This window comes from Lissotriton vulgaris, chromosome 6, assembly GCF_964263255.1.
Source record: "Lissotriton vulgaris chromosome 6, aLisVul1.2, whole genome shotgun sequence".
Taxonomy (NCBI): domain Eukaryota; kingdom Metazoa; phylum Chordata; class Amphibia; order Caudata; family Salamandridae; genus Lissotriton; species Lissotriton vulgaris.
In genome coordinates, this window is record NC_141694.1 from 543780576 (window position 1) to 543795405 (window position 14830).

A 14830-nucleotide genomic window follows, 5' to 3' on the forward strand; every position below is an offset into this window, starting at 1 on the left:
CCTGGATATGTAAAAACACATCTTTACAACACCACCTATTGGTCCAGTACCTTGGCCGATTAGTCACGGGGTTGTAAATAAACACTGCACTGGGTGGTAAGAAAAAGCTAGTAACAGAGATGCCAAGAATACCGCAACTCTATGTGAGGTACAGAGAAGCTGTTACTGCTTCTGTTGAGGAAGACATTTTCTGGTTGGGGATGTCCATACAACTGAAGAACTTAGCAGGGCTAATATTAAGGAGGAAACTTTTTGTTTAGGTCTCACCTACACACAACGTTAGTTGTCTGCTCGACAGACATATTGTTTCCAGCATACATCGAGTGTGCTTTGGATCAGCCCCTTACTCATAATTGAATGGCGTTGTTGGCTATCTTAGTTGTCATCTCTTGATTTGATGGCTTTCCTCCCTATTCTTCTGTTTTTCCCATAAGGAGCACTGTGTTGTGACAGTGTTCTGTTTGGTTGCTTGTATTCTTCCTCTGCTGACTTTGCCTGTATTCAAGGAACTACTTTTTCATTATTTTAAAGTACTGAATGGAAGTTGCATTTTCCTGTTTTCCCTTCCCTGTTTGCTTCATCCCCTTGGACTTCCCCTCTCTGTCAGTGCTGATTTCCATCCTGTCCTACCCTGATCCTCCATTGCTTCTCCTGCCTTGCTTTTTTTTTATTTGACACTTCCCAACTTCTCTGTTACGATCCTTGCTTTTGTATTTCAGTGGCATAAATCCCTCCCCCCATGGAAGTCCACTATACGATTAGTCCCCTGCCCATCTTCTTTGAGTCTGTTTCTATTATTTATTTGTTTGGCAGGCCTGGAAGATGCAATTTTCTGTCCGACTTCTCCTTTCAGTATGTATCAGTATCAACAAGCTTTATTCGAATTCAGCGAAAAAATTCATAAAAGCATACAGAATAAAAAATAACACAAATGAGCACAAAAATCAATTATAAATCATTATGAGTTCACAATCTGTGCAAAGATAACTGCGAATCATTATACTATTAAAATCATTTTTACAATTCATCCTATGCAAACCCTAGCAGCTTAGTTATAAGGCATGGTCGTAGCAAAATCAATTAAATGAGTTACGTTAAAAAGTAGAGTATATTTACATGTTATAGTGAAACATTTAAAAATAAAAAAGATTAAAATAGATATCCTTCAGAGGGTGTAAAGGAAAAATGAACATAAGTTAATCCATTGGTAAAGGCCATCCATGGACTTAAAGTAAGTGATTATCGATTTCAATTACTTACGACAGCCCTACTGTAAACGGGTTTAACAGGTCAGGGAACCAGGTCTATGCCTTAGAAAAAAGGTAATTGGTTATGGGTAGGCAGTATATGTTCGCTAAATGCAAGACCAGAGCTAAACCATCCCAAAGTTATTTTATTAGTATGCTCTTGCATGGGGCATGTAGGTGGTCCTTGGGTAAAAGTCATGCAATTCCCATGTTCTGATAGGGCCATCACCCATTTGCGGATGCCAACATCGGAGATGTTGGATGACTCGAGGGTCCCTAAAGTTGACCAAGATCAGGTCTCCCGGTATGTCCTTTGCGATAGGTCCTAACCACCCTACCCTTCTAACATTTAAAATCGTTCCATCAATATTGGGTGGTAAGGGTCTATTCTTTGTCAGCCAGAAAGACACCTTGTTAGCCAGGTCTGATGGTCTTTCAGTTTTACTATTTGTAAGCTCTGGCACGCCCGAGAGGATAGACACAAAAGGTCCTGCCTCGGTGGTAGATCTATGTGTTTAACCCTTCTTTGCGTAATACCATAGTTTTGGGACTTCCCCTTTTTCGGCGTTAGTGATTTAATCTGCCCAACTCTAGATGCAGGAATCTGGGCTGTTGAGGGGTGTGATATGGCTAATGTTTTGGATGCATTGGGGTCAAGTACATGAGTTGGTATAATATTGCTTTGTACAGGGAGGATGGGGATACCAGCGGTCACTAGGGGCTCGGCTTGATTCTTTCCTTCAATGCTTTTTGAGATTGTTAGATTTGCCCTGGTGAGTTCCTCTATGTAGGAGAGCTTTTCCCCTATTGCCTCAATCCTTTTAGCCAGTGGGGAAATTAAGGACCTGATCAGGAGGTCAAATTGGGCCAGTAGTTCAGATGTTGTGGTATTTGCAGTCAACTCCAAATTAGAAAGTGCCTCTGATGTTTTAAGGGTGTTATTATTTCTTGAAAGGGGACTTTGATGCAATCTTTGTTTTTTTGCCGATCTTCCCCTTTGTTTAGGCCCTTTACGCTTTCTATATGGGTAGGGTACCTGATCATTTACTGGGTGTTGTATAGTGTCTATGGGTGTTGCACCGACAGAAACGTTTGTTGAGTCATTCCCATTTTCGACGTTGGTGTACACAGTTTTACAGAGCATATTTAGTTCATCCAGTAAAGAAAGTTTATGTGTTTGGTCTAGTGGCTCCATAGCTGAATGGTTGCGATAGGTGGATTCTACGCAGAGACTCTTTCAGCTCTTTCTATAACGGACTCGATAGCTGAAGTGGTCCTAATTAGATAATTGTCCAATGTCCCTTTCCGTTTCCCCCCCCTGGGGTATGTTATTCGTGTGAGGCACTTCATCCTTCATAATAAGAATAGGTTTATACGAATATATATGACAGAGGGCTGAGCAACAGCACACGTACACCAATAGACTAACAACAGGGAAGTGGAGGATACCGAAGAAAGTATATATACAGTCACTTAATGGGTATGTCAGTACAAAGTTACAGAGTTACCTAATGTTTACCATTGTGCAAAGAGGTGCAAAATCGAAAGGGGGTGGCCCATTCCGTCCTCCTCGTGCCTCTGAGGGCCACAGAGGGCCCACCCTTTGCCCGGGCTTAGACTTCTCCTTTCTTAAAATGTGTTTTCAGATAAAAAATTAAATAATTTACTGCTTCAAGATTGGAACTATAAATGTAAAATAAATATGGCGGCCATGTGATCATGTACATGTGCATGCTTCATGACACATTATGGCTATCTTCCAATAAGTATCATTTAAAAAAAAACCCATTCCAAGGTGTCAATGCACACCCATTGTTAAGCATGCTTTTGCATGCGGTCCAAACCAATACTGGCAATGCCAAAAGCTTGGCTATTTAAAGCTGAAACCCACTCGCTGTGTCAATTCTTGTATTTTACAAGTTTGAGTATAGAGGGATCTAGACCCTGAGCTGGGTGGCAGTGTGCTTTACAGAGATACTGATCAGCAGTGAAGTGTGACACAGATAAAGAGGTTGAGTAAGATAAACACAACTCTCAAAGTGATATAAAACCCAGGTGCATAACACATGCCCCTCCAGCACAGGGGGGGCCCAACCATTCAGGGGCCTGCCAACCCTTCAGAGGGGCCCCATTCCGCCCAGGGCCATCCTGCAGGAGTCACCGCCATTTTACACTACACCACTGACAAAAGAATTTATTATAAACGTACGTTTTCTAGTCTTAGAAAATGGCAGTATAAAACAATAAGATTTAAAATTAAACTAACAGCATCCAAGTAAGTGATCAAGTGTGGTGATAATAAAGAATGTGGCTATTTGAACTTATTTTCAACTCGTCTAGAGAAGTGGTAAGGTGATTGTGGGTTAGGCGAGAATTCTAAATGTTAAGAGAGTTGCCAGCGAAAGAGCTTTTCTTTTATCTCGCACTTGGATATTTCAAGAGAGATGATAGATTTGCTTCTTAATGAGTACTCCTTTCAGAAATGATCTGCTTGTGTGACAGGTTTCCAAGGATGCCCTCTTGTTGTGCCTTATACGTGAAACAGGCTTTATTGTTTGGGCTGTGGGCATCAACGGGTAGCCAGTATAGGTAGGCTAAGATTTGTAAGATATAGTTACATTTTATAACTCCTAATACCTGCCACGCAGTAAACTGAAGTACAGCTTGGAGGGGTGCAGATTGGTTCTTGGAGCCTGTGAGTAGCATATTCCCATTTTCCATCCTCAAGACGACCATTGCGTGCACTATAGACTTTAATTCTTGTCTGGACAGAAAGTGACTGACATTTACTATGATCTGATCAGTGCAGGTTAGAAGAACTCACACATTACTTGAGGGAGAGGAATTCATATTGTTGCTTTGCTCTTCAGTTGCGGGGTCTTCTTCCAGAGATGTTGGAGGTCAGACTATACCGGCTATCTTTACAGTTTATTCTCAAGCATATCTAAATGTTGACTGGGTATGGGTCGAACAGCATTCCATATTTATGCAGCTTACCAAGTGCCTCTGCATAAAGGTTGAAGAGAATCAGAGCTCGGATCGAGCCATGAGGTACGCTGAAAGAGGGAGTTTGAAACGCTGGAATCCATTTAATGTGCAGAATCTAAACCACTGAAGAATGCCATGGGTTTATGTACGCGGGAGAGGTAAAAAACATACAAAAGATAAAGTAGGACTAGCCAGTAAGTACTTCAAAGAGATGGAAGCTATTATTGCCTATTCTGAGGAGGGCAGTTACTACAAAAGCCGGGTCTATACCCTAATTGGAAAAAGGTCATGATGTTGATGATTGAAGATGCAGTTTTTGAGTTTCCTGACAACGTATTTCTCAAGTTTTTTTTTTTTGCATGTTTCTACAGCCTATAATGGGCCTGACAGTCTCTTGTGTGTGTCATTCTTTGAAGTTTGCTTTTATTTTTTTAATACACGTATGGTATTGAAAATAATGAATGGGGGTGAAATAGTTAGACTGATCCACTGGGAAAGGATCTGATGTTTGTACATTTTCAGTTGAGCTATAAATGAGAGGAGTTAATATTTCCACAAGGACTTCGTGAGTTTCACATCCTCCTTTTAGAGGTCTTCCTTAACACATGAAAACTAGTCACGGTTCAATGGGCCTGCAGAATTGTCAGTGATACAATTTCTTATTTTCCACGCCCTTTGATGGAAGGCTGAAACTAATTTTGTGGTCCTTATTTCTTCTCTCCCAAAGAGAACCAGATTGTCTTCTTTGGCCCTCAATGCTGGATGCGTTATTTGTTGGTCAGGAAGTTCTTCCTAGAATCAATGCACCATGGACGCGCAAAAAGATGCGAGCTACTACTTTTTCCTCTCTCCCAGAACATTAGCATTTGTCCGGGAACTGTGTCCACCATGTATTCAGCTTACTACTCATTTAAGGCACATTTGACTTTTTACTTAATGTATCATTTTACATATTCAAACTACCTGAATATCATGACGTTAAGGGAGACTCTCTGTTTAAATACTTATCTCCCGGACTCTGATAAAACTTCCTGAAATTAACCAAGTGAAAACAGTATCTCTTAAATTCATATACAATGCAGATAATCTCCTTGAAACATAAAACTCTTTTAAAGAGGTGAAACAGCATTTTTGTCATGTTCTGCTTTACCTACAAAAATAAAATTCAAAGTATGTAAGTGCTACAGAACCTTTGTTTTAAAAACTTGAAACAATCTTTTTAACATTGTCATATAAGCAGTGTTGTAGAACGGAACTGACCATATGTAAAGTCCCTGCTGTTCATTTTAACATTTTGGATCCAATTCCACAAACTTATGAGCCACTGAGTTCAACGTAGGTGTGTGGAAAACGAATCTATGGGTGTAATTCCTCAGATCCTGATTCCTAGAATCAGGATATTGGAAGATGCATACGCCTGCACCTGCAACTTCCTGATGAGGAAAACCTGCAAGCATGGTGGATTTTCCATTAGCATACGTTATCGGGTCTGTGTCCGAAAATTATCTAGAGGGTTGGCAATGAGGCATGCATGAAACACAGACAAGTTTGTAAGTTTACACTCCTTAACAGATAAATTGTCTTCCCCCTACCACTTAGGATACGGTTGTAGATATACTACACCAAAGTTCTGCAAGGACACTCCATCTAAATTACACAACTTTACGTGAAGAGATTTGTCCACATTTGTTTTACATTTTTTTTTACACAAAAAAGCTTGCTTTGTGTACTCTTGTGCGATTCTGGTGGCTTTTCCAACCTGCGAGCCATCTAAAAAAGTGAGGACTGAGGAGGAATGCTCCTGGAAATGTCTGCTATGCATACATTCCCACGACTATTCCTATGATTTTTTGTAAATCTCCAAACAGACATGTATCTACTTAAGAGGTAATAGAGAATCTACGAGTTGATTTTTGACTTTTTAAAACAAATTTGTGAATGCAGAAATTTACAACAATATCCTGTAAAATAGCAAATAGTACTAAAAACGGAAACACATTTTTTATTTTTTTTATCATGTCACACAGCAATAAAAAATCAATTTAGAAACGTTAATCGAAACGTTAAAAGTTCAACATTAGAGCAGTGTAAAACTTGAATTTAATTATTTGAAGCTCGAAGGTGAAGTGGCAACTCGTTTGGCCCTTTCCAATAGCCCGTGAACGTTTTGTGCCAGCAGGATGTCGGCATGCTCCAATTACAGTGGAATAATGTGCCTACAGAAACTTTCTGTGGAATAGCGCTGTGTGATGGGTGTTCGGTGAAATTGGTGTTTTGGGGCGTGCGTGTTGTGTGAGAAGAGAGCCGTGCTTGCTGAGGAGCGATTTCCATGTGAAGTATGTCTGTGAAAAGGAGTGTCCTTGACGGGGGTCTGTGTAAGTGTGCATCTGTGTGAGGAGTGCTTTCAGTGTTAGAGACTCTGTGGGGGAGATGTGCATGAGGACAGGTGTCTGCCAGAGCATGCATCGTGAAAGAGGGGTGTTTGTGTCAGGGGGAATCTGTTAGTGGTGGCCTGCGAGGAAGAGTTTTATGTATGGAGGGAGAGTGGAGTTATCCGTGAAGTGGTGTTTGCGTGAAGAGGCATGTCATTGCAAGGACACATGATGTTGCTGTTGTGTGATAGAGTGAGTGAGATGAATACCAGTGAAATGGGCTGCAAGTGAGGGGTGAATTTGAGGGAGGATGACCCTGGGGGATTAATGAATTTTAAGTATTTGCTATGCTATTTACTAAAATCATCTGAGTTGAACTTACAATTGGAAAGGTTTCAGATTTGCAAATCCTTATTTCTCCTCCACGACGCCAAAGAAAATAGACGAAAGTATTTCTTGAAAGATAAAATGGAGACATTGGAACACAGTTCACTTCCGGCTGTGTACTCATAGGGGCCCTGGCTGCGTACATTGTTATAGCAATAGAGTCATGTCCATATTGTATGCCATACATCGCATTGGGGTGTCCTGAAATCAGGAAGGGTACAGAGGCTTGATAGCACTACCCTCAAAACATATTTGCCACACCCATCAACAACGAATCCTCAGTGGCCATCAGCAGGAAGAATACAATCACCTGCGTTTTTAGATCTGTCTTGCCAGAGAGCTCAGCATGACTCAAAACACAAATCAACTCCGACTTTCGAGCAGTATATATTGTTTCCTATGCGTTAGAGTTTCCATTACCACCATCAGCTATAAAAATAAAATAAATAAGAGCTTTCTTAGATGCAATGAGCTTAAAGTCTTTGCTTGTTGAGGTCTCAGTCATTTTTGTAGTGGGTCAGCTTTTTCCCCCTCTCCATTGCTAGAACCTGCTATTCCCAAAAGACTACTCGGAAGTACCACACCGCCCAGTAGCTCCTTCATTTAGGACATAAAGTTTCCAAGAGCACTTCTTCAACGTTAGCGTCCAGCGAGACTGGTCTAAAGAAGAGTTCAGTGATTGTCCCAGCAGAGACGGCTTTCAAGATAGCCAGTGACCCCAGGATCCACGTCAGTCGGACCTGACTGCTGCTGTTAGCCAGTGAGCTGAACTCCATCAGCGTGTACTGGGCTTCTTGCTGCAGGGTCTGGACGAAGCGGGGAAACCGAAGGCCGCTCACTTCTGAAACAACAACAAGCAACCACTTTTAAAACATAAAACATTAATTTTTTTATAGACAAGACATTGCATTACAGAGAGCAAATGGTACAAGTCTATACTCATCCCTGTCCCCGTAAAAGAAGGTGTGGATAAGTTAAATGCCTGCCTCTAGCACCTTTTGTCACTTCAAGGGCACCAGAATAAATCCTGGTATGCTATCTCAGTAATCCATCCTTTTAGAGCTGGTGAACTGAGTACCATTAAGTTGGGTAAAGTAACACCTGTTATTAACAATGCTAACAGACTATATGAACTTTGTTGGAAGCACTATATAAACATTATTATCATGCGCCTCTAATACCTATGGGATAAAGTTCCCCTGCCGTACATTCTAGCGAATGAGGTCAAAAGCCGAGTTCCTTTATAGTTATGTAGCTCCGAGGTGACAGGCAATATCAGTTTGTACAGCTGGGGGTACTTTATTCCTTATAATAAATGGTCATCACCTTTCCTACAAACCACTTAAATCCTTGGTTGTAGCCCCTTCAGAGGGATGGAGTAAGACCTTTAGAGGGCCTAAGCTGTCTGAAACTGAACTCAGTCAAGACGGAGGTCCTCATCCTCGGACCATCCCCATCCACTTGGGACGACTCCTGGTGGCCCACAGCACTGGGCACCGCACCGACACCCACTGACCATGCACACAACCTGGGATTCATCCTGGACTCCTCTCTCATGATGACCAAGCAAGTCAACACCATCTCATCCTCATGCTTCAACACCCTGGGCATGCTCCGCAAGATCTTCCGATGGATCCCTACCGGAACTAGAAAGATGGTCAACCAGGACCTCGTCAAAAGCCGACTAGACTACGGAAACGCCCTATACGCAGGAACCACAGTCAAACTTCAGAAAAGACTCCAATGCATACAGAACGCATCCGCACAACTCATCCTCGACATATCCCGCCACAGCCAAATATCAGCCCACCTGAGAGACCTGCACTGGCTCCCCGTCAACAAAAGGATCACGTTTAGGCTCCTCACCCACGCACACAAAGCACTCCACGACACTGGTCCCGAATACCTCAACAAACGCCTCAAATTCTACACTCCAACACGCAAACTCTGCTCCGCCAGCCTCGCCCTCGCCACCGTCCCACGGATCCGCAGAACCACCGCCGGAGGAAGATCATTCTCCTACTTGGCGGCCAAAACATGCAACTCCCTCCCCGCCCACCTACGACTGACCCAAGACCACCTCATTTTCAGGAAACACCTCATGACTAGGCTCTTCGGGCAGTAGCGGCACCCCGCCCCCCTCCCCCAGCGCCTTGAGACCCCTACAGGTGAGTAGCGAGCTCTACTAATGTTATTGATTGATTAAACACTTAAAGATTTTGGTGCCCCCATATATATCTCATTCAAAATACAAACAACAATAAACTGAAAAATAATATTTCATTTTTTTAAATTAAACAAAAGTTACAGTAAAATGGAAAATTATGTTTATTTTGAGATATATTTCCGCTTTATTGATAAAGTCCATGGTAAATCGGGCAATGGAAAATTTCTGTGGTATTTCTCTTCCCCTGATGCCCTAAACATGTGTTTTTTTCGCTTAACGGTTAATCCAGCCCTGCCCCTTCAAATGAGAGAGAGCATGTTTGCAAACATGAATAATAAAAATCTCCTGTGTAAAATTAAACACTTTGAAAAAGCTGTTAAATATTTGTTGCAAAAAGATGTTTTAATCAGTTTAATACAAGCAGTTCGGAATGCGTAGAAGCATACTGAAAGATTCTATATTTTCTATAATTACCTAAGAAGAGCAGAATTTAAAAGTTGCTATAAATATTTCCTTTCTGCTTGTCACAGTACAGCTAGAAATGCAGAGCAGAAAAAAACATTCTAATCTTTAAACAGCTGCTTTAGTTATTCTCTGGGACCTGGCCTGCCTTTCCCCTTGGCTGATGGCTCTGGCAGCAGGTATTGTGATGTCAGAACTCGGCTATAATAAATTAATACAGTTGAGCTGCTATATAATGTCTTTATAACAGGTGATTGACTGTGTCACAAGTCACATAATATAAATAAATTAGAGACAGGTTTGTGTACAGGGATTGCAGAATCCCATACATTATATATAGATTATAGATGGTTAACATTGAACTAAGGGGATGTTCTGAGTAAAGCCAACTAGACAACAAGAACACAATTTGAGTTGTCTATGATGTCACTCAGAACCCAGAGGTGACAAACATCCCGTAATTCACTTGTTACCCATCTAAAATGTTATATTATGTACGGGCAAAATCATCTGCCCCTGCTTTCAACTGCTTCTCAAGACAAGTGTAATAGGGTAGATATACATAACATGGCCTCTGTTATCTATCCCTGTCCCAAAGGAGGACAGAATTGACAAAAAACCTTTACCTGCCGTACTTGACCTAAACCCACCACCTTCCCTGTCTTCCTTCCCCCTCTTGCAGTTGTGCTTCCGGCTTTCAGCTAAAGCAGCTAGCAGATCTGCGCTGACTGACTTTCAAAGAGACCCAGCAGCCTGGCCCGGAAGGCCTTTATGACATATCAACAGTGGGTAACTAGTTTTGTTATCAATTGTTCCTACATAATACCAATGAGTCATCAGATTTATAAACAGAAATAAACGCTAGTGGCTCACATACAATAGTTATAATTCTCAAGACTGCTATTGAAATGCTTAATTTTTACCCACCTCGACTATAAAATAGCCTTATAGCCTGCCGTAGAGGGCTATACCGGCTATTAAAGGCCCTCTCCAGCGTACAAGGCCCCGAGCTGAAGGCGAGGGCCTTTAACAAGGGAGAGGGACTTTAATAGCGGTATAGCCCATCTACGAAGGGCTATAAGGCTATTAGAACATTCTGTCACTAGAGGACAGAATGTTCTAACAAAAAAAACAAAGCCTTTTGGGAGCGTGAGGGGATTGTAATCCCCTTAGGTTCCCTGAACCCTTTGTTTACAGCCAGATCTGTGAACAAAGAAACATTGGAATGTTGGAGCTCCAGGCTTATACCAGCCATTATAAGCCCAGAGCACTCCATTGTTTTCAATGGAGCTCCCAACATTCCAATGTTCTAATATCATCTATGCTGACCTTCGCAGGAAGTTTATCATCAGGCTACAAGGCAGCCAGAATGTGCGTAAAACATCTGTAAGTGGGATGACATCAACCCCACTTCAAAGTGCTTACATTAAATGTAGAGTTAAATGTAAGGCCTTTGACACCACTTAATAGGTTTGATTGAGCCAAGGGCAAGTTTATCTGCAGAAACCCCAGGCAGAAATCTTAGTTCAAGCTCTTATGACTGAACATTCTTTCAAGAGAATGAAACACAGAAGCAAATCACATGGTGTGGAGGTCCTTAGATCGTGGAACCTTCTAATCCCAGACTTGAGATCTCAAACCAATCACGTGCAATTCAGAAATTCGTTGAAAATGTAACTAGTCAAATGTGCTTTCAACTAGATCAAATCAGAGCACAGGGGCTAGAAATAGAGGTGTGAGGGGATGCAGAAGTTAAGAAGATGAAGGAGAAATCAAGATGCATTTAAATTTAGTATTTATCTTATCACATTTACTGTGCATTTAAAAATAGAAGTCAAAATTCTGACTCTGTTTTCTGACAAATTACTGCTTATTCTTTTTACCTGGAGATTGTTCTTTAAGTTCTGTTTTATAAAGTGAACAATCTGATTACTAAGCTGAGGTACTGAGAGTGGACGGAAAGGCTGAAGGTGGTCAGTTTTTTTCCTAACACACTACAAAATGCAAATACATGCCAATAAACTGTACAAATATTTCAAAATATAGCAGCAGTTAAGAAAATACAAATGAAGAACATTGTTTATAATTCTGTTTTTTTTAACTTTATTTTTACTTATACAACATGTATAAAAACATTCCCCCCTACAAATGGCATCAGATAAAAACTTGCATACAGATCGATGGCCTCATTATGGCACTAAAGGGTACAGGCAGCACAGGTCAAGCTACGGCCACGAGGAATGAAAGAAGCATAGTATAAATAGGAGAAGAATATGAACATGAGGAAGCAGCCGATATCTACCCATTGATCAAATCTAACAGTCGCCAACACCCTCCCCCTCCCCATCAGTCCCCGACCCTCCGGTGTGAACAATTCCTCACTAGTCCCCTCCGAGTCACTCAGGGCTAGCCCCGCATTACACATGACCCTTCAGACCAGGAGGTCGTCTTGCAGCTTATCACCCCTACGCGTGCACTGCATATGGGTCTCCTCCGCCAAGGACGACTCCCGGACATCTCTAAGCCATGCTGAGATCTCAGGAGCCCTCCGCCCCATCCTGGTAATGGCCACCCTACGTCGCGTCAGGACAAGCATAAGCTGCAGTAGCTTATATGAGAGGTTCCTTCTCTTAGGCCTAGGGACCAGGGCCAGGAGACAGTGGTGTTTATAATTCTAAAGTGTGATGGGACAAGTATTTTAATGGGATATAATCAAATCAAGATACTTTACTTGGTGATATGCAAATGACAGGTATTTGCTGAAACACTATTTTCATAATTTATCACTGTGTGCCATATAGTTTAATCAGTAAAAATGCATCTCAGGGTGAATTTAGTGGCTACTTCAATAGACAAAATGCTGTTTATAAATGCCAGTGTACTAACACACCATTTGGGCTTATTTATAAGCTCCTTGCGCCGCCGGTGCCACTTTTTTGGGCGTAATGCTTCCCTGTAAATATAGTTCCATTTAACACGGTTTTCTGTGTTAAAGAGGCGTGCAATGGGTGTTGCTGGGGGTGTTCTGAACAACATCTATGGCTTTTTGACACTGCCCCAGATTCACGAGAAATTGTAACTCCGAGGCAGCACCGAAAATGTACGCCTCCCAGGGGAGGCATAAGGAGGGCATAACAAGAAGTCATATCTTTATTTCTCTTTGTTTTTTCTTTTCTTTTCTGAATTCTGCAGCACTCATAGAAAGAGGAAATCACCTCTTGAGATTGATTTTGTGCAGGAAGGTATCCCTTCCTGCACAAAATCAATCAGTTCCGCAACACAGGCACCCTTGCAGCATGGCACAAGTGTGCCTGCATTGGGGCATGGCAGCACATTTTGCGCCTGCACAGGAGAAAAGGACACAAATGCGCTGTATCTTATAGATATAATGCATTCCTGCCCTTTTGTTTTAATGTGGGGCAGTGCATCAAGATTCCTTACTGCCCTACGCCAAAACTCATAAATGTCATAAATGAGGCCCATGTCTTACTAACATATTATCAACAGTGTATTCCAAAATGCACCATTGGCTACATACCTCTCCTTCTCCTTCTGAATGAGCGTGACACATTTACTATGACCTCCAAAACAAAACAAGCATGAAGAACAAAAAAGTCTAAATCCTTCACTCTTCTATCCCTCCACTATCCTTTTTAATCAAAATAACAGACTAACATGTCCACTTCTCAAATTTCAAATTTCAATTATACTAATTCACCACTAATCTTTTATGGGTTCCAGAGTAGCGTGGTTCCAGCACCACTGGCTCACACAATAGGGGTTGAAATTGTTGAATGTCCGATTCTGAAACCAACCCTACCGGGTGGGTCTTCTACCCTCCCTCTCATTTCATTAAACCGTGTCTTTTTGTCAACATTCTGAAGTCACAAAAGGTAAGACATAGCGGTTTGCAAAACTTTCCAATAAATAAACAAGACTCAGTGTAAAATAGTCATTATTATTTAGTTGGCTGATTTTCTAAGTTATTTTCTTTAATGGAATGAACTAATGCTTTGTGGCTTTTTGTTTTCAACTACTATTGTATGGCCACAATCCAAGCTTATACCAAGTGCACACAAGTGCAAGTGCTCCCTACTGTAAATAAATGTATTGATTAGTGATTCCATGATTGGCTTGTTTGGTTTACTTGTCAGACCCTAGTACAGTGCACTCAGTGTGCCCAGGGCGTGTAAATCCAAATGCTGCTGGTGGACTTGCAGCACTGGTTGTGCCACCCACAGAAGCAGCCTTGTAAAATGTGTCTAAAGGTCTGCCATTGCAGAGCCTGCGTGCAGTCTGGTACTGTCATGCTCCCTGGGCAAGTGCACCCACTTGCCCGTCCCTAAACCTTCCCTTTTCTTCATATCAGACACCCCTATGGTAGGCCCGAGGGCAGGCTGCATTGTAAGTATAAGGAAGGACAAGCCCTGATGTGTGTGGCATGTCCTAGTAGTGAATTACAGCCATGTTCTTTTTTCACTATTGCAAGGATACCTGTTCTCCATATGCCAGAATGGGCAGTTAGATTCCTACATTCTTAGAATCCTAACTGACTCAGAGCACAGGGTAGAAATTCCAGTTTAGTATGCCTGAACTCAGAATGATAAATTACATCTTTTAGTGAAGTTGATTTTAACATTCAGTGTTTTAAAATACCACTTTCAGAAAGTAGGTATTTTCTTGTTGAACTATCCAAAGCCTGCCTCTACTAGGTTTTGTATTCCTTGTCTGGAGTTTGAGTGACAGGGCTGGGGGATTTCAAGAGACTGAATGAGTCAGTCCAGTGGTGAATAGAGAGATCTGCATCTAGGTGGGTGGGAGGAGTTGCCCCTGAACTTTGAATAGGGCTGTGCCTGCCTTCCACAAGGCTGGCTCCACCTCCTGGGGTGCGGTTGATGTCTCTGCCCTACACTGTGAAAAAAGAGAAGGAATGATGTCAACAAAGTTCTCCAAAGCTGTGCTTTCCATCCACAATGCTGGCTCCACCTCCTGTGGGATGTCGGATGTTTCTGCCCTGCAATGTGAAAGGAAAAAAGGAGTCTTGTAAACAGAGTGCTTCAGAACTGGTTTGGACGGGGCAAAGGCCCCTCTAACCTCAGAGGACAAAGGATTTTGGGGTATAAATATTGAGACCCTGATCCCAAGAAAGTAGATCACTTATGGACTATAAGAAGAAACCTTTACTGAGGGGAGGAACCTGAAGAAAC

The 14830-nt window shown here is 41.9% G+C and overlaps 1 protein-coding gene across 1 annotated transcript in view; it reads right to left on the reverse strand.

Annotated features, from left to right (window-relative positions):
- Window positions 1-6216: 6216 nt before the first annotated feature.
- The window catches only part of LOC147707535 (nuclear receptor subfamily 0 group B member 2-like), a 36469-nt gene continuing 27855 nt past the window's right edge, over window positions 6217-14830 (reverse strand). The window contains exon 2 of the mRNA XM_086925227.1: window positions 6217-7835. Within this exon, the coding sequence (XP_086781353.1) occupies window positions 7594-7835 (242 nt within the window). The 3' untranslated portion in view covers window positions 6217-7593. The remainder of the gene's footprint in view (window positions 7836-14830) is intronic.